Here is a 19,928-nt window from a genome sequence, read left to right as displayed (position 1 = left end):
ATCTCAAATGTTCAGGAAAAAGAAATATCAAGTGTTTTCATGAGACAAATATATATATATATATATATAATTTTTTATTTTTTTTTATTAGTAAAATCAATGTTCCCAATTAGGGAGATTGGTCATTTAAAGGGGAAAAACAGCCCAAAAAGCACTTTCATCCTTGCATAAATAAATATTGTTTTTATATACTAATGCTGTTTCAAGTAGATATTGAGTATATTTTTCCACCAAAGAAAAAACAGACTGCTTTTTTTTTACTTGAAGTGGCAAATTTGGCTTCAAAATGCTCTCATCTGCTATGATTTATCATTTGAGTGTGACCCAAAACAGCTTTTTCTTCTCCCAATTCAGCTTTTCTCTTTGTAATGCAGCCCAAAATGTTCTATGATCTCTGCTGTAATGTAAAACCACATTAAAAGCCCCATTTAACCTTATTTGTTTATTATTATTTATGAATTAGTTATAAAATAATCGATAGGAATCTTACTTTCCATCTCTTTATGTAAGAGTTTCAGAAACTTTAATAATACAATGAGCCTACTATTATCTTGAAGCTTTTAGTACACAATTAATTTACGCTTAAATGAATTTGAATGGCTGAAACTATTTAAACTTTTTATTATAGCTGAAACTTTTGAAAAGTTTGGTTGGGATCTTCTTTTATTTCTCTGTTTCTTCAGCTGTTATGTCAGCATGGATATCTTACAGACATATCTGAAGATTTTTCTGCTATAGCAACTGGTGGAACATAAGAGAAAGATGTAAGGATAACACAATCTGACAGCTCAGAATATTTCAGCTACTCAGATGTTAGCTATGAAAGCCTGTGCTATTGCATTATTTAAATACAGTGAAATCCTTGTTATAACAAAATTCTGTGGACCAAAAAAAAAATTGATATAGAGAGATTATCACACATTGTAGCGAGAGGCATCATCATCATTGTGCATCACCAAACTTATACTGTTGATGAAATCTCTTCTAAAGTGTTGTTAGTGCCACTAGAAATGCACGGAAAAGTATTTACTTGTCAAAAATCACAATTCAATCAATAAAATTAGGGTATATGTCTTGCCTCTGTAATGGTGTTAATCACACTATACTTCTGTATACTACACAGAAAGTGGAGGTACCAAAAACTTCATTTACACTTCTGTGATTAGGTCATACAAAATACAGTATATCATTAGATACCCTTGGAAGTACAAAAACTAGTAAGGAATTAAAAAATATATTTAATGTGGTTATTAAAGAAATAAAAAATATTATATTGTAGTGATTTCAAAATTGATTAAAAAATATTGCTAATCATTATTGAAGGATTTATCACAGTAATGGATATGGTTGTATCATTTAACATAAGACAACAGGGGGATTCTAAATTCATGGGACAAACTTTAAGATGTGATATAAATGCTATATAAATCCTGGTTGACTTTTAAACCAGCATTTTTGGTAATAGATTGTGTGGTCGAATCGCATTACCAAAGGTGGTAGAGGATGGTTTTTAGAGAGTGCACAACAGCATTTCACCAAGAGCAAATATCACATTTTTGTGATGGATTTGCTGCAATAAATGCAGTTTACCATTCGAGGGTGCAGGATATTGTAATGTGGTAGGCTCTCTCATGGTGCAATGTAGTAGGCTCTCTCATGGTGCAATGTGAACAACACAGACATAAGTCATTATACTGCTTGATCATTGTTTGGCATAGCATAGATGTTTCTTGTACCAATAAAAAACAAACCCCAATCCAATCTGAAGGTGCATATGCAGCCTCAAATGGTTGATAGTAGATATTGCGGAAAAATATTATTGTTTTTGGTGAAGTGCTGTTGAACCACTCTCTAAAAACACCCTCTACCGCTTCACTATTGTGATTCGATTGCACATTCTATGATTAAAAATTGCTTGTTTAGGTGTTTTATATCACCTCTTAAAGTTTGTCCCATGAATTTAGAGTCGCCCTGTATAGGTAATTCCATAACAAGATTTGAAAAAATATATATCACTGCGGGGGAGGGGGGGGGGGAATTTATATCGTTCAAGTGTGATTTTACTGTATATTTATTTATTATTGTCTTACAGAAGATGCGAAATGTTTTGAACCTTGATTTATGTCTTTTTTTCCTCTCTCTCCAATTTAGCTTCAATCGTATTGACATCCCTCCATATGAATCATATGAGAAAATGTATGAAAAACTAACCCAAGCCATAGAAGAGACATGTGGATTCGCTGTGGAATGAAGAGAAATGTGAGGAAACAAACTCATATGAAAAAGCTTCCATTTCCTTTTTCTACCTTTGTCCAGAAATACTTCAAGCGAAATAAGAGTAAGAACGGTGAAGTAGTTCGATGCAATGAAAAAACAATGATAAACCTCTACACAAAAAAAAATTACAAAAATTATTAAACTATGTACTGACTGAATTCTGTTCAGCATGAGAAAGTTTCATCATCACAGATTAGGAGCTTATCTTTAGAAGAAAAATCGTTGTGTGGTTGTTATACATTCATCATCATTTTTGTTGTTTGGAAACATAGAGACGTGGGATATTTTTTATAACTTTTTATTTGTAGAGTTGCGTTATAAAAGTGTGAAATGGTCAGCACGGTGGAATCCATCATATCTCTGTGTTTGTTGGGGTAGTTCATACAGTCCGAGATGCTTAAGTGACTCTGCCTCTCTTTATCACGCAAGGAAGAAAAAAAAAAGAAACTATGTTAATATATAAATGTATAGAGCGTTCAATGGGTTCATAATGTATGGAGAGCAAATTTTGTTAAATTAGTGTTACCTTGTTCCAGAATGTCAAATGTTATACCCGTTTCCTCAATATCAATTTGAGATTGAGGTCTTTCCCGTTTGTAACTGTTGTCATTGATACCGTCACACTGCCTCTGCTGTTGATCTTTTTTCTTTCTTCCCTGCATGTTCTTGTTTCATTTGCATGTGTGGCACATTTCCCCCCCCCCCACATTCTCCCCCTCTTTACTTTCCAAAAAAAAAATGCTCAGAAATATATTTATTAGTATTTATGAAATGTCGAAGGGATAGTAGTTCATGTTTGTGACATTTTGGGTAGTTTTATAATGCATATTTTTCACTTTTTTGTTTTACTCTAGTAATTTTCATGTTTTTATTTTTATTTTGGCTATTGGTAGCGAAAACGCCTGTTTTATCATTTTCTCTTGCCAAATATGCGTTAAAAATTTTTTTTTGGAAATGAAAAATTCTAAAAACTTGACATAAGTCATCAAAACTATTGAGGACATTGCGAATTAGATTTTCTTCACTATGTATCCTTGAATATCATGCCAGGGCAGTAGCATATCCTTGAAGTTGTTTTTTTTAATTTCACCCTTCATTGAGACGTTTAACACTCATAAAAACTTGCCAGACAAGTGTACAATAAATCAAAATAAACTAAATGGTACACATAGAAATATAGATATATTGCTGTTGAAATATCGAGAATAGTCTATTTTCAAAAATAGGTTGAGCAAAGTAGAACAGGGAAAAAATTATTTTTAGATATTTCATTTTTTTTTTCTTTCCCTCGGCTTTCCGGGTCCTAGAATGAATTGGCTTCCAACATATTTATACGGTCAAACCTCATTATTAGGTCATTCTGCTTATAAGATCACTTAGTGAAAATTCACAGCTAGATTTAAATTTAAGTTATTGCTCTTCAACATGTAAAGTGATCCCTCTTATAAGATTCTATCAAGTTCCTTCGAATGACTGTATAGCAAGGTTTGATTGTGCATAATACTCAAAATAGATGAAAAAAAGTATGTATTGAATAGTATTGCATATAGAATTATTGGGTATTTGTGAGATGTAACTGAGGATTGGAAAAATTGAATTTTAAATGTGTTTTCCTTTTGAGGTATGAACAAACACTTTTATTTTCTGCTTAACTTTCATTAAATTTTGCTTGCTTCTCATAGGCACTGAAGATTTGATTATTTTATTTAATGAAATCTTTATACATCAATGGGTGTGTCTGAAAAGATGGGCAAGACTTTAATATTGAAATTTCTTTCATTGTGTATAGTTGATGGACTTAATGGGCTCCTCTGTTGGTTATTGATGGTTTTCCCTGCATATGGAGAGTTATATGGCTGACTATTTGTGAAGTTGAAGGTTTAATGTGAGGTAGAATCAAGGCCTGTTTTTCTTTATGTTTGGGCTGTGGGTAAATATGAGTTTTTTGGGTTCCCTTTTATACCTTGTTCTTTAAGGGAGAGTGGGGCCCGTTTTCATGCTACAAGAGGCAGCCAATTTTGGGGCTCTGGAGATTCTGGGAATCCAGAGCAGCAGAGGTAGTAGAGTGTACTTTCCCATGAACATAACAAGCATTTCTACCATGCATCATTGAAGCAGTTATGACTCCAGGTATGGCAAAATATAGTTTAATAATCAGATATTCATACGAATTACTCAAGAGCGGCCACCCACCAGTTCGGGACAAATCTCCAAAAATTTACATGCCCAATTGATAATAAATCAGTGTTTTATATTTCAATTTCAAGCATGTAGTTTATGAATAATACATACCTGGTCAAAAAATTTTTTGTATGCTTCGGCCAATACATTTGACTAGCCGTTCCTCCTACCCTAGTGCATGCTTTATAGAATCGACAGCAGGATCACATGCATGTTGGAAGATGCCCAAGCACAGTGCATGAACACAATAATTTTGGTGATGTGATCCTCAGGAGTTTCAATGGGAGCTACATAGGAGGTGCTCCACCTCGAATGTTTAACTGCCTGATTTACAGCTTTGATGTTACGCGGCAAAAACTACTTGCTCAGGTGTGTTCTAGCAACACTGAAAGTTTCGCCCATCTTTTCCGACTTTTACTTTATATTCTTCTCATGCATGATTCATGCTTCCATTTACCGAAATCATCATCTTATATAAATTTTCTAATCAGTCAAAACTGTTAATTCAAAATGCAAATTATAAAGTATATGCTATTGCAGTTTATGAAACAAGCACCTTTTTTTTGGTTCTATACCTGCATTTTGCTCAATGAGATCGTGTAATGACACTTTGTGTCTTTAAGTGTGTATATTCAAAGCTGTATATGTGTGCTTGTAGGTATTGATACCATCATTTGTACCGATTCAACACCCCCCCCCCCCCAGTCCTGCGCACTCTCTATTACTGTGCTGCATTCCAATTAGTGTGCATGGGAATGATGGCGGTTTTTATTCATCGTGGGAATGATCGGAGCAATATGTGTAAAATGATTAATTATTTTTGATATTAAAATGACAAACATCTTCCTCTACTAAACAATCAGTCAATAGATGAATATTTGTTAGTCTTCCTATAAAAAAAATATTTGAAACAATGAATCACCTTTTAGACGCATTCGAGAAGCGTTGAATTTCTGAAAATGTTACTTTTCAGTATGTCTTATTCTCATTTTAATCATTCCAATTCTAATTACGCAAATATTTGCCTTTTCAATAGCTCATAGCATTTCTGTTAGTTTTCTATTCCTATGAAAATATTCTATTACTTTTAATTTCATATGCATGTTTGTTCCAAGAAACCAAATTTTCAAAATAGCTTGCCAATAAGACAGTGCTTTAAAGCAGTGTTCTTCAACATTTCCGCAGTTGCGGACCAGTGAAAGTAGTTGCGCCATAGTGGCATGATGGTAAGATGCTCGTCTATCATTATGAAGGTTGCCATCAGGTCCCAGGTTCGAATCGGGGGAAGAATGTAGATAAGATATTTCCCCTTGAGATGACCTTCTGATGGATGGGGCCTTCATTTCCAACCCAACTCATTGATGGCAGTAAATTGCAATATAGCGATATGGCTGGAGTTGATGTTTGGTGAAGTAGTGAAAGTAGTTGAACAATTTGGCAGGACATAAATAAATATAGTAGAGATAATTTGCAGACCAGCCGAAAATTATTAAACAAGAAATAATTTTACAGACTGGCAAAAAACTAAAAATTAGAAAAAAATAATTTTCAGGCTAGCAAAAGATAAATAAATTGGAAGTAGAATCGCTCACAACCTCAGACTGATGCGAAGCAAGTTTTGTTAATTGGAGGTATAATTTGCTGATTGCAAAAAATAAATAAATGAGGAAAAATTATTTGTGGACCACAATATGAGAAAATAAATGAAAAATAATTGGTATGCCAGCTGATAGCAAAAACAAATTTGGAGACAGAATTTTATCTCTTAAATCTGAAGTTGTGAGAAAAAATTTTATGGACTGGCAAAAAATTTTCTTGGACCTGCAATTGAAGAATGCTCATCTAGGGTTCTTACTGATGCTGTAGGTCTGTTTACTAAGACCACATGTACAAAGATCATTGATGAGTTGTTTGTTGCACTATTATATGTTGTTTTAGTAAAATATATATATATATAGTCTTTAATTATGCTTTTTTTTTTTGGAAAAATTTAAGATTCTCGAAGGGCAATTAATGTGCATCAAATATATTGGCTACCTGATGCGCCTTGTATCAAGAATTGTGAGACAATTCTCGACAAATCGCAGACCCCATGCTGCCTTGGCCAGAATTGAATGCAGGAAACTCTGCCACTGAACTTACTTTGTTTCATAGAAGCTTCCAGCCCGGCTTCATGGCAGAGTACGGAATATTTGTAATATCTACTAAAATTTTCCATGAGTGATTACTGGATTGGAATCTAAGAACAACAGAAAATTCTCTGAACTCGTATCAACATTTGGATAGACTGAAAAGGGTTCACCAAGTCCTGGAAAGTTGGGAAAAAGATTTTTTTGGATTGTTTTCTATGGGAGGGAGAAAAAAGATTTTCTCTAAAGAGAATTGGCTGACGCCTAAATTTTTTCCCCTGATTTGTCAATCCCTGTTGAAAGAAATGATCTTTTGCTGATTTCTATTTCATGCAGGGGCATGGGCAGGGTTGACCTTTGGAGGGGGCACAAAAATTTTCTTCCTAAGAAATTTTCAGTTACCACCCTTCAAAAAGTATTTAAATTAACAAAAATTGCTTAATACATATATAGCATGTAAAGGGTATTTATTTTCTTTCAATATTTTAATTTTTTCACCAAAATATTAATTTTCCCCCCCCCCCCAATTTTTGTTTGGCTTGGGGAGAGCATGGGCACCCTGTGTGCGCAGACTGATTTCATAGGCAGTTAACCTGCAATATTTCTCGTATTGCCACACACTTCCTCGACATGTGAAAGTAATTCTTACTTTTAAACATCTTTATTTCACAAAAACCAGTTTTAGGTGAAAAATGTACTCTCACAGGAAGTAAAATCTTATCATCTTACTCATCATCTTATCTTCTTTGCCTGGATATGATAAAGTTGCATGGGAATATGTGGAAAAACATTCACAATATCCAATATTCGTTATAACCGATACATGGTAAATACTCAAGTTGCTGAGAGGAATCCAGTTGAAGCATCATTTCTCAAACTATGCGCAGACTGTAGGTGGTTCATGAGGATGAGACGTGATCCTCAGACAGACTTGAAAACTTAATTATAATGAAACTTATCCTCATCTCTGTCACAAATATTTTCGATATTCACACAGGTTTGAATAAAATATCATACCCATGTACAGTAAGTATCATACCCCCTGACTACATGCCTGTTAGTCAGGGGTTCTCAAAGCGTGCGTCACCAACCTATGTCTGAGACGAACTGTTGACATTGGCATGTGCCTGGTTAGTGCTTCAAAGTGACTTTATTAGACTATTCTAGGAGTCCCGAACAAACGTTGATTGAGGCAAAGGAGCTGCAGGTGGGGGAATTGTTTAAGAACCATGTTAAGGCAATTTAGGAAAGAAAGATTAAAAAAACAGATTTATAGAACATTAACAGATATAAATCACGAGCGTGAACAACATCACTTGATGCTGATGGCCTCTTGGGTATCGCATAATCTTCAATAGATTTTCCACCTGTTTCAAACAGTGGATGTTGCTCAGAATATTGTGTAAAATTGGTGCCTTCTTCCCTGTAATCTTCCTACAACATTTTGGTAAGCAGATAAACGAGTATCAGCTCATTGGCAAGTTATTTTGAAAACATTGGTTCCTTTTTTTCAGGTAAACCTAGTGTACTATTATTCAATTTGCCCTCCTGATCAGTTGTGAAAAACGCAAGCTTCTTGCACTCCAATCGCTTTTATGCTTCATTTAGGTGTCCTTGTTTCGAAGTGAATTTGAGAGTCCTATTTCATGTATATTTCCTAGTCTATCAAAGTAACTTGTAAATTACTAAAACTAGAGGCAGCACTTTTTTCCGGCTGCTCTGTATTCTTTCATTTTTGTGTGCGTTATATATTATGTGCTATTTATGCTCGCTACGGGTTTTTTAAATTCCTAATGATGAAAGTTCATAAAAATCTAGATATTCTTTGCTTCGATACATTTTAAAATTCTTATTATTCGTAAACCCACTTTTATTAGAATAATTAAAGTTTTTTTGTGGCTGCTGTTAATATGTAAAAATAGTTCTATAAGCTGAGAGAAGCTGGTGTCCAATGGAATTTGGTTGTGTGATATGAGTTGTTTCATCCACATTATATAGCAAGGGACATCTGCAGTGGTGGAGGGTGTGGAATTGCTGTGATCTTCTGACTGTCCAAAGAGGACTAAGAGCTGTATATCGGACTGATTGCTGATAAATCACAGCAATGGCAAGAAAGTTGGTTTGACCAGAGGAAGGCTAGGGTTATCTCGATTTTTGGCAGGTTTATGGCAGAAAATTCATGAATTGTGCTTAGTTGATTAAAAGTTACTTTTTTCTGTTGGGATCTCAATAGCTCCTATATTCATACAGATGTGATACTGAGTAGCGATTCACTAGAAATTTGCAGCTAATAATTCCCAGAAAGAAAATTTATTGACGGGAAAATTAGCAGATAGAAACTTCATTGACAAGAAAATTCACAGATAACTGCTTCCACTGAGAAAATGAGCGGAAAGCTGAGTGAGTGAATGACACAGTCATCAAATGAGCGAATGAGCAAATTGGCAAGAGAGTTGGTGAACAAATTGAATGAGCAGGTGAGCAAATAAATGAGCACTTAAGAGACAGCAAGCATTTTCTCACTGATTCTGTGACTCGCTCACTTTCTCAGTCACCCATTTCTCAGTTTGCTCACTGGCTCTGTTACTTTATAATTTATTTGATTTCTTGGTGGCTAAATGTTGTCAGCAAATTTCCTTTTCGGTCTGGTCAATTTTCTGTTGATGAATTGTTTGTCTATGAATTCTCCTTCAGGTGAATTGCATGGTGGCATTGTTTTGTTCTTGTTAATTTTCTATCAGTTAACTATTAGTGCGAACTTTTCCAGTCATGCTGAGTAGCAGATGATAGAATAAGTTTGGTAAAAAAAAAAGATAGTATGACTTTTCCCAGACATTCATATTCTTGGTGAGGTCAGACTTTTCATTCTGTATGAGACTGCAGTGTTTTCCTGCGAGATGGGTATTGCTGCTTAAGAAAATGCAGCCCTCTGATTGGTTCAATCAACTCTCTTGCGATTGCTATGATTAGTCAACATCCTGATACTACCCTGAATCATGCCTCCATATAAATACAGTAAAACTTCTCTTTTGCAGACACTCGTTGGGCAAAAAATTTCGTCCATAAAAAAGGAATGGCTGCATCAAGGGGAGTGGGTTCCTGTTGAAACTTTGAAATAGTTTTTTCATCAACTGAAATGGTTCTTTGATTGCAAATGAACAAAATTCTGACCATGTAATATGTATTTAGTCATGAAAGTACATAATTATTACCCAGATGCACAATTAAAATTACAAAAGAAATGTTATATGATGTTTATATACTAAATTTACATCTTTTGGAAAAAACTAATCAATATTTGATCGGTTTTGCTGAGTATTCGAACTCCTTCAAACATTGGCCACATGTGGCCTGTGGGCTAGCTGTTGGCCATTCCTGGTATATACCAGTAGATGAATGTGTCTAGAAATTTTTGATAGTTTTTTTTTTACTCTGTCCTTTGGACACAGCAGATTTTACGTTTTTCTCTCTATTCAACGGCATCAGTTTTTCTTTGGAATCTCTTCTCTTCAACAATTATGAGAGCTGGCCATTTTAAATGGAGTGAAATCATGTAAAATATATGAGAACAACCAAGAAACTGACATCAGATTTACCACACATTAACAAAATTGATGCAAAATTTTCATTGAAAAGTAGCCGAAAACTAAATCAAATATTAGAACTTCTGCTGCCATCTAGTGAGCGTAATTTGAACAAAAATTTCACCCATCAGTGTCTGTACAGATGTTTTAGTCCAAATGGAATGAATGATGAAAATGGTGTCCGGGACCATATTTGAGGGTGACCATTAAAAGCAGGTGTTTGAAATACATAATTTAACTAGACTTTTTGCTAGGATATTTTTATTTGACTGCAAAGCAAGGGTGACTGTTAAGAGCGGCTTCACTGTGCAAGCGCAGAGCTGCAACCTCGATCTTTTCTGGACTGTCAAGAAGATCACAGCGACTTCATGCTCATCACTACTGAAGATTCCTACATAGAACAAAACATTTTTGGAAAGTCAGAATAGATTGGACCACAGCTCCCCAGCCCAGAACTACCTTCTCGCCACTTCTATTAATTTGTGACGGAAACTCTTTTCATCTTTTGTACATTGCAAGAACATATAAAAAAGTGATTAAAAGAAAAATAAATCTAAATATCCATTTTATTGGTCAGTAATGGTTTTATCTTGTCGTTAAAATTAGGGAAAAAATATTTTTGCCTGATTTGTTCGTTATGTATATCTGTAAATTATGTATTATTATATTTTTTTATTTAAGCTTTCTTTGTATTTTTTTGTGTTTATACATATATATATCTTGTTAGTTACGAAACTACTTCTTTTCCCGATATATTTGAATATACAAATTATGTTATTTTTTTGTATAGAAGTAAACACAGTTTACACGTGTAAAAAAATCAGTTATTATGTACACTCACATGTTTAGGTATTGATTGTAAGACTCGGAAACACCATTATTAATGCCATCTGCAGATTGATTGATGAGCGAAAGGGTTTTTTTTCTTTTAGTCTTCATAACAAAATTCCATGCATTATAGTTTTTATTTTTCTCAAGATATAAGCTTTTATAGATTTTTTAGGATTAGTTTGATATATGCATTATTATCATGCAATATATGATTTTAAGGACGTATTAAAAGAAATATAAGACTGAGAAAAAAAATCGTTTCTTTTTAAATATTTTTATCAAATCTATTCACTGCTCATGCTGATTGATCTGTGTATCGAGCTGCCGCAATGAGAAGAAAAATAATCGTGCAGTTTCAATTGTTAAGAATTGAAAAATTGATTTTTTAAATCAAAAGTCTGTTTCGGCTTTTGTTGTTCGTTTGTGGGAAAAAAACATATATATAAATATATAAAATAAAATATTCTTGTGAATATGTTCGAGTTTTGATATGCTTTGTTTTATTTGTTGAAAACACAGTAAAGTCTTACACGTGAGAAATAAAACATAAATAAAGAATAAACCTAAAATATGAAGAGAACATCTGCTAGACGCGTTTCTGAACTACATACATTTCCTTCTTCAGTAGCCAAGAAAAATGGAAAAAATAGTAGTAACCTTTATATAGCAGGAGTTACTTGCTGTTCAAGACAGAGATGAGACTCTTTTGTCTTGAACAGCAAGTAACTCCTGCTATATACAGTTTTTGCTATCTTTCCATTTTCCTTGGCCACTGAAGAAGGAACTTGATATAGTTCCGAAACGATTCTAGCAGATGTTCTCTTCATATTTTGGGTTCATTTATTTATTTACGTTGTTTCTCATGTGTATTATCTCTCACAAAAGAATTTATTTCTACAGTAGAGTCTTGATACTTTTGGTTGATTCTTCCAACGAATTCGAGTAGTCTTAGTTTTAACAGGTCTTGATCCCTAGGCTGGGGGTCTTTGGTAGAACCCCCCGAGCCAGAATTTTTCACAAGTTTCTACAATAAGTTCATAGTATGGAAAAAATATATATATAATCATATCGGGCCCCAGGAATCCCTGTCAGCCAACCGTATAGACCATCGATCTTGGTGACCCTCATTTTTAATGAACTATGCTGTTGAATTAAGAACAAAACAGGCAAGACTACATAGGTCTAAGTCCCCCACTCTTCTTTACTGGAAATCAATTTCTATTGTTTCTTGGATAATCAAGAGTTTCCAGTTATCCGGGGTGTTCTCTGTCCTGTTCACCTCAGGTTATCAAGAACTAGTTATTAAAACCTGTTTATATATATAGGTAAAACTGTTCATGCCAAAGTTTCTTTAGATTAGATTTATTTTTTTTGAGTTGTAAACGGAAGCAACATAGCTCACTTCCTAGCAAAAATTAAAAGTGGCCTCACGAAATTTGCACTTAGACCTCAGTTGTCTGCCGCCACAGCCAAAGCCATCACCAGATTTTTAGAAGACTATAGTGTGACCACAGAAAGATGGCTTCTGACTTTGTATGACTTTTATCATGAGACAGGGAAAGAACTGTGGCAGCAACCCTGGAGGATGTTCATTTTCCTCCCCTCATTTCTCCCTTCAGCAGGATGACCCCTGTCTTTTTGTCATGAAGGCCATACAAGGACAAAGGCCATCTTTAAGTCGTCACACTATATTTTACTTCTCTTGGAATTCCACGACCAAGAGTATGAATTTTCTGTTTGCAGAACTTCACACGCTGGAGAATTATTGAAAGTTGGTGGACAATTGGGATTTGCTTTCAGAGTGCACTGTATGCTGTGTATCTTCGAAGAATTTTACAATTTTTAGGACATCTTCCACACACTAGGATTTATGTGCTGAAGAGCTGCAAAGCAAACTTGAGAAGTATACGCTATGTTTACATGAAGAGGTGACTGAAGTGTAATTGATGTTAAAGCACAACTTTTCACTCCGATGGTGGCGCTGGATCTGAGAGATCCATTCTCGAATTTTCTTATGATTGCTCCAAACTTTAGGGATAGTGAAGCCTCCACCAGTTCTATATTAATACATAGGTATTTTTTTCTATTACCTTTTCCTGATTGATATGCATTTCTGATTACATGATACATTTTTTGTCGTGAATCTCACCGATCTGATGCCATCATTGGCAGAGGCGGATTTAACGGCAGGCGCACCGGGTGCCCGAATAACCCAAACTTTACACCTTTTTCTATTTCAAGGGGCCCAATATTTTCTTTTGCGCCCAAGACCTCAACCGACTTTAATCCACCACTGCTTATTGTTGTTATTTCACAGGTGTGTGCCACTATCAGAATGTTGATTGAGAAAAAACAATGCTGACATAGGAAACGTTTTCCTACGTCAAATTTGTTTCAAGTACGATTGTAAAAATTTAAGTGTGTGTCATTTTTTGTTTTGTTTACAGATTTTAGGTACAAACAAGGTGGTTATAACTAAACTGACCCTGCTTAAACCTATGTAGCACCTGTTCTGGTTGACACATCTTGTTGAAACTTGGTGTGCACGAGATTTGTTCAAAAAGTATCTGACCCTACCTTTTCTTACATGAACCAATAAAGAAAAGAAAGTGTGGTTTGGTGCATGTATGTAAGCAATCCTAGTGTGTATGTTTCAATTTTTTCCTGCTTTTCAGAAGCTGCCAGTTGCTTTCAGACTGTGATGAATGAGAAAGTGTAAGTCAGCACCATCAAATTTTTGTTATTGACAAAATAGCAGGAAAGAGTTAAGCAACATTACTGCATTAATCGTGATAGAGCTCTCGATTGTAATGTAGACGCTCTTGGTAGTACTTGGTGATGGTTGTGCCTTGCAGTGCATACTCATGAGGAACACACCATTGGAGTTAAAACAGATGGCCAGCATGACTTTGGCACACATCACCATAAAACCAAATCATTAGTCATAATAGAATGATTGGATCCAATGCTATTGCTCGCCTTGTCTGCAAGTTCTCTGATGTGATGGTTCTGCATCACCAGTCCTCACTTTGTCAATATCTCATTTCTGGATGTTGAGGGCCTACCAGAATGTGTTTCACTCTCCATTTATGTGCGGCCATCTTTGAAATGGTTGTACTACCTCTTTTATTAGTATGGTAATCATTTCTTCATCTCTCACGGGCCCGACTGGTGCAGTGGTAAGATGATCTTCTACCACTATGAAGGTTGCCATCAATGTTCATAGGTTCGAATCCAGCCAAAAGAACATCAGAAAAAGTTCTTCACCTATCGAGCCTGGGACGACTACTGATAGATGGCCCCTTCATTTCCCACCCAATTCCACTAGTTGTAAATTGCCAAATGGCGATATATGACCTGAGTTGGTGTGCGGTAAAGTAGCCATGATATCTGCAGACCAGTAGGTTCTCGGATTCAAGAAAATACAATTCACCAAGTTTGTTGAATCTTGCAGCTTGTTTCCACACTGGAATCAACGAGCTACACACAAAATTTAGTTTTTCCTGCCATTTTGTGAAAAATGAAAATGCTATGGCTACTCACGCTTCCTCATTCATTGACAGTCTGCAGGGAACTGGCAGCTTCTGTAGACAGGTAAAATTCAAGCATGCACATTAAGATCACCTACATACGTGCGCCAAACCACATCTTCATTGATTCATGCATGAAAAATTATGGTCAAATACTTTTTGAACAAACCTCATAGGTTATATGGACCATGGGGGAAAAGAAAACTGCAATAAAAAAATAATACAGTAAAACTTCAAGTCATCACTCTGGTTAAGTCCTTTTTCTTCAGGCCTGTTTAGCTTTCATAGACAATAATGTTATTAAACCGTTGTTTACTTGTTGCTGATTTCGGTCAACTCATCACTATGAAAAGTTTGAGATAGAGGAACAGATTAATTTTATGGCTTCCTTTTAAAAAAAAGCTCGTTAACAGCATTCCCATATGCTTAAAAGTAATCGTAAAAGCCTTATGTACCAAAACAGATGGAGAAGTCCATTTGCCAACTAAAGTTTTTGAAACATCAGGGGACTGTTCAAGCTACAACTGATTTCTGCATGGGCTCCACTAATTTAGGGCTTCAAATGTAAACAAAATATCTTCGTTGAAAAGCAGATATTTTTTAAGAAGTTGATGTCTTCTAATGCCTTTTTTTTTTTCCTGCCCAGGGCCCCTCAAAACAAAAGTGGATCCTGTGTTCGAGATTACCTTGTAGTTGCATCATGAACTACTGATGAAGAATTAGAACACTAAAATTAAATTTCACGTACGTGTAAAATTAATGTGAAATTTTTCTGTTGTGAAGAAAATCTAACTATTCTAACACTTGCTCTGATTAGTCTAAATTAAAAATTACTAGTATAAATCAAAGTGCACCAGTATATTTTACCGTAGTAAGTCAAGTAATAAGAGCTCAAAAAAGGTAAAAAATTTATTTTTTCTTTTGGTAATCTATAAATTTTATTAATATTGTAATTTATATTCATATTTTAAATTTATACAATTTGCATAATATTACACATTGATACCGATGGCACTTCGCTTAAGCTGTCATAATTTTTCGATATCATGAGGTGATGACTTATCGAGGCTTTACTGTAGTTCAAATTTTGACCAGGTGAAAAAGTGGCTCTTAAAAAAACAAACACAAATCATTAATGTGAAATTTCACAGCATATGTGCATTCCATTTGCATCTATCTCGTGCTTAAATGTGTCTCGAGGAGTGTTTACCTTGAGGCTCTATAAGTTGTTCCGTCGCAAGAGTGTCTGTCATTTATTTATTTATTTATTTATACAATATTGTTGGCCCTTGGGCCTATACAAGAGGATGCGATTGAGAATGACAAAGATATTGTTTGATGTTGGATAAAAAACTAGTGATAGAGGGAGATTCAACAATAGAGCTTGGGAGTTTGTTCCATTCACCAATGGTATGAGGAAAGAAGCTGTATTTAAAGCAGTCAGTGGAAGCAAAAATAGGTTTCATTTTAAGGGAATGGTCGAGTCTTCTAGAGATGTAGGATGGTTTGGCTAAGATACCAGAAGTATCCATGTTGAACTGACCATGGAAAATTTTATAAAGCAATGTTAATCGAGAGATGAGACGAAGAGTAGAGAGAGGGAGGAGATGAAGTTCATTTTTAAGTTCGGACACAGAAATGAAAGATGACCAGCAGTCGTGAACAAATCGGGCGGATTTATTTTGAATAGATTCAAGTTTGTCTATATTACTGGAGGTGTAAGGGTCCCAGATTTCAGCGGTGTAGGAGAGGACGGGGGATATATAAGTTTGGTAACAGAGAAGTCTGATATCCCGAGTAGAGTGTTTAAGATTGCGGCGGAGGAAGAAAAGTTTGTTAAGACACTTCTGGTAAATGTAGTCGATGTGTTTGTTCCAACGTAGGTCGGCTGAAATAATGACACCAAGGTATTTGATATGTGAAACTTGGGATAACGGTAAATGATTGATGGAGTAGGAGTATTCAAGAGGAAGAAGTTTACGGGTAACTTTCATGTGAACCGTTTTTGAGATATTCATTGGCATTTGCCATAGGGAACACCAGTCGGCGATGGAAGCCAGGCTATGTTGGAGAAGTTCTTGATCAGATTGATGGTGAATGATACGGTAAATTACACAGTCATCAGCAAAAAGTCTAGTGGTGCAGTTGAGGGATTGAGGAAGGTCATTGATATAAATTAGGAAAAGTAACGGGGAGAGGACCGATCCTTGAGGGGTCCCAGACTTTACGGAGGCGGATGACGAGTTATGATCATTAAAATGAACAAACTGTTTACGGTGTTTTAGGAAAGCCTCCACCCAATTAAGTAATTGAACGTTAAGGCCAAGGCGGGAGAGTTTGAGAAGAAGTTTATCGTGGGGAACTTTATCATAGGCTTTAGAGAAATCTAGGAATACGATATCAGTTTGTAGGTTTTTATCAATGGCTTCAGAGAGGTCGTGGATGAAGAGGGCCAGTTGAAAGGTAGTAAAGAGAGATTGTCTAAAGCCGTGTTGGTTGGGGAAAAAGAAGCTGATGGAGTCTAAGTGGATACAGATTTCTTTTGCTACAATATGCTCGAAGATTTTACAGCAGGAGGAAGTGATTGCTATTGGCCTGAAGTTAAGGGGATTGGAAAGTGAACCCGTTTTGTGGATAGGAATAATTTTATTGATTTTCCAGTCGTTCGGGAGGGTAGCAGAATTTAGTGAAACATTGAACAGGATTAAAAGATAGTCGGCGACTTCATCAGCACAGAATTTAAGAATAGAATTTGGGATGTCGTCAGGGCCAACAGAATGGGGTTTCAGTTTTTTCAAAAGTTTTAGGATACCTTGTTTGGAGAAGGATATAGGGGGTGAGTTGTGGATAGAATCAAAAAAAGAGTATTGGGGAGGAGAGGGGTCTATTGAGAAAACCGAGCAGAAAGCTAAATTGAATTCGGTAGCCATCTCTGAAGGAGAAAATGTATATTTATTTGAACTTCTCAGGGAAGTGGGACCAACAGATTTAGATCTAAGGTAACTCCAGAATTTTGTTGGATTGGTTTTTAAGTAATGGGGTAGAGAATGAGAGAGGTATCTGGACTTTTGGACGGAAATGAGGTTTCTGAGGTCTCGGGTGGAGGCTGAAATTATGGATTTGAGTGAATTGGATTTGTTAGTTTTATATTTGAAGGCGATTCGGCGGATTTTCCTCTTTAAATGAATAATATCTCTGGTGATCCATGGATTAAAAAAAGACTTAGGAGAAACATTTTTAATTGGAACTGTAGTTAAGCATTTGTCTATAATACATTTAAAAGAGGTCCAGAGGGTGTGGATATTGTTAGAAGAGGATATGGATAAGAAATCATTGAAGTGAGAGCGAAAAATATTTTGCATAAGTGGATAATTTGCCTTGTTGAAATTAGTTTAGGGGCGAGTTTGTAGGATGGGATAGAGTGGCGGAGGGAAAAGTTAATGACTGGGATATTATGGTCGGAGCAACCCTCAAAGATGGAGGTGGAAAGGACTGAAATTCGATTGGAGGTAGCAATGAGATCTAAGGTAGAGCTGGAGTAGAGGGTGGTTCTTGTGGGTTCAAAAATGGATTGGACCAAGTTAAATTTAAGGAAGATATCTAGGACTTTGTTATTAATTCCGTGATTGCCGGACAGGGATTCCATATTTTTCCAGTCAATGCCGGGAAGATTCCAGTCTCCGGAGATAAGAATAGAATGTGTGTTATAAAATTTTTCAAGAATAATTTCCAATTGTTCAAAAAGGTGGAAATCAGGAGAGGGAGGGAAATAGACAGAAAAGATGGCAAGTGGGGGACAGTTGGGTTGAAGCCATTCGGCTCCAACAATTTCGAGTTCGGAATCTAATAGAATTTCGAGTTCAATTGTCATTATGTCATTGACATTATTGACATTATTCATTTGTCATTATGAACTTCTGCAGCAGGAGGTCATTCTTACCTTAATATGACAAGAATGTTTGGAGACTGCCGTCTTCATTCAAGATAAGTGCTACACCCCATGTTGGCGGACAAGTGAAGGAACTGCTTCTTGGAAATTCTGGTAATTTCGAGAAGTTTTCCTAAAGCCTAGCCTCTCCTAGTTCTTAAGACTGATTTCTAGTTGTGGGAATTCCTGAAAGATTGGGGGTCTTCGGAAGAAGCACACAGACTGCATCACACCCCATATTGCTGCAATTTCTCAAGTAACTCTTGAATATGTGGTTATCGCAAATTAAATATACTGAATAAATGCTATGATTAAGTAAAGTTTTATGTTTCCAATTTGTGTTTCTTGGTCTTTATGTGCCGCTTTTTCTTCAGGTGGTTGAAATTTGAACTTTTTTTTTAAATCTTGGTTTTCTCTCTCCGTGGTCCGTATAACTTACAGCAAAACCATTTACACCGGCGGAACAAGAAAATTTTTTTCCTAAAAGACGACTATGTTAAGCAAGAGTTTGAAATGCTTTACTTTAAACAAACCGGAGACATTTTTTATAACCACCCTTTCTGTATGTCAGGGCAGAGCTGGACAAACCGCAAAAATCTAGGCACCAGAACAGTTTTTATCAGAAGAAAAATGTCCAAGGTAATGTTACTTTTGACTTTTTTTTTTCCAGTGCATAGTAATGCTATTTCATGTTGGCAGATAAGCTACTATAAATTTCAAACATTTCGTGCTGCTCTCAGCCTGCAATTTAGTAAATACACAAAGAAACTTTTAAGCGCCAATGCCAATTTTTAAGTCGCCATGGCAACTTAAAAACTGGTGCCTGATTTGTCCAGCCTGAGGCAGGGTGTCACTTCATAAAAAATTTTACAGGTCAGAGATTTGTTGGATATTTCAGATTGGGAACACAATGATGATGTCACTATCCATATGAAAGTTTTCAACAGCTGTTTAAGAAAGGAAAATTCCACTGCCCTAGCTGGGAATTCAACCAACATCCTCTCACTTTCCGAATGAGCACCCTACACTACTATGGGGTCATTCAAGTATTAAGTCAGCATCGGGGGGGGGGGGGAAAGGGTTTCGGATTTGCTGACTTTTGATGAGAAGGGGGGGGGGGGTTTGAAGGTTGCTTACATCATCAACCACCCCTTTTTGAAGATATGAAATATTCTAAGCTGCTGACGAAAATTTGCTGACAGGGGGGAGGGGTCAAAAATGGCTGAAAATCTGCTTACATAATACTTGAATGGCCCCTATGTTACAAGGGCAACAAATCTCAATCCTTCCTTAGAGCTCACATGCGCTGAACGGGACTGTACATGGACAGTTGGACTTAACTCAGGCCAAAGCTTACAATTGATGACGCCATCAGATGGTGACTTACCCATGGCTTCGATTCCCTGCAAGAGCAGTGGAGTTTCCCTTCTTTCCAAAATTCATCTTGTACCAGCTAGCTGTTTAAAAA

At 35.9% G+C, this 19,928-nt stretch overlaps 1 protein-coding gene across 1 annotated transcript in view; it reads left to right on the top strand.

Annotated features, from left to right (window-relative positions):
• The window catches only part of LOC149090207 (E3 ubiquitin-protein ligase SMURF2-like), a 68,626-nt gene extending 62,946 nt beyond the window's left edge, over window positions 1-5,680 (top strand). The window contains exon 17 of the mRNA XM_089232748.1: window positions 2,152-5,680. Coding sequence (XP_089088874.1) covers window positions 2,152-2,251 — 100 coding nt within the window. The 3' untranslated portion in view covers window positions 2,252-5,680. The remainder of the gene's footprint in view (window positions 1-2,151) is intronic.
• Window positions 5,681-19,928: the final 14,248 nt, after the last annotated feature.

This window comes from Pholcus phalangioides, unplaced genomic scaffold (genome assembly GCF_987345545.1).
Source record: "Pholcus phalangioides strain wild (caught in Gottingen) unplaced genomic scaffold, Ppha-v1.0 ptg000001l_1, whole genome shotgun sequence".
Classification (NCBI taxonomy): Eukaryota; Metazoa; Arthropoda; class Arachnida; order Araneae; family Pholcidae; genus Pholcus; species Pholcus phalangioides.
The sequence above is the reverse complement of the archived record's forward strand: the minus strand, read 5'-3'. Positions and strand labels throughout refer to the sequence as shown.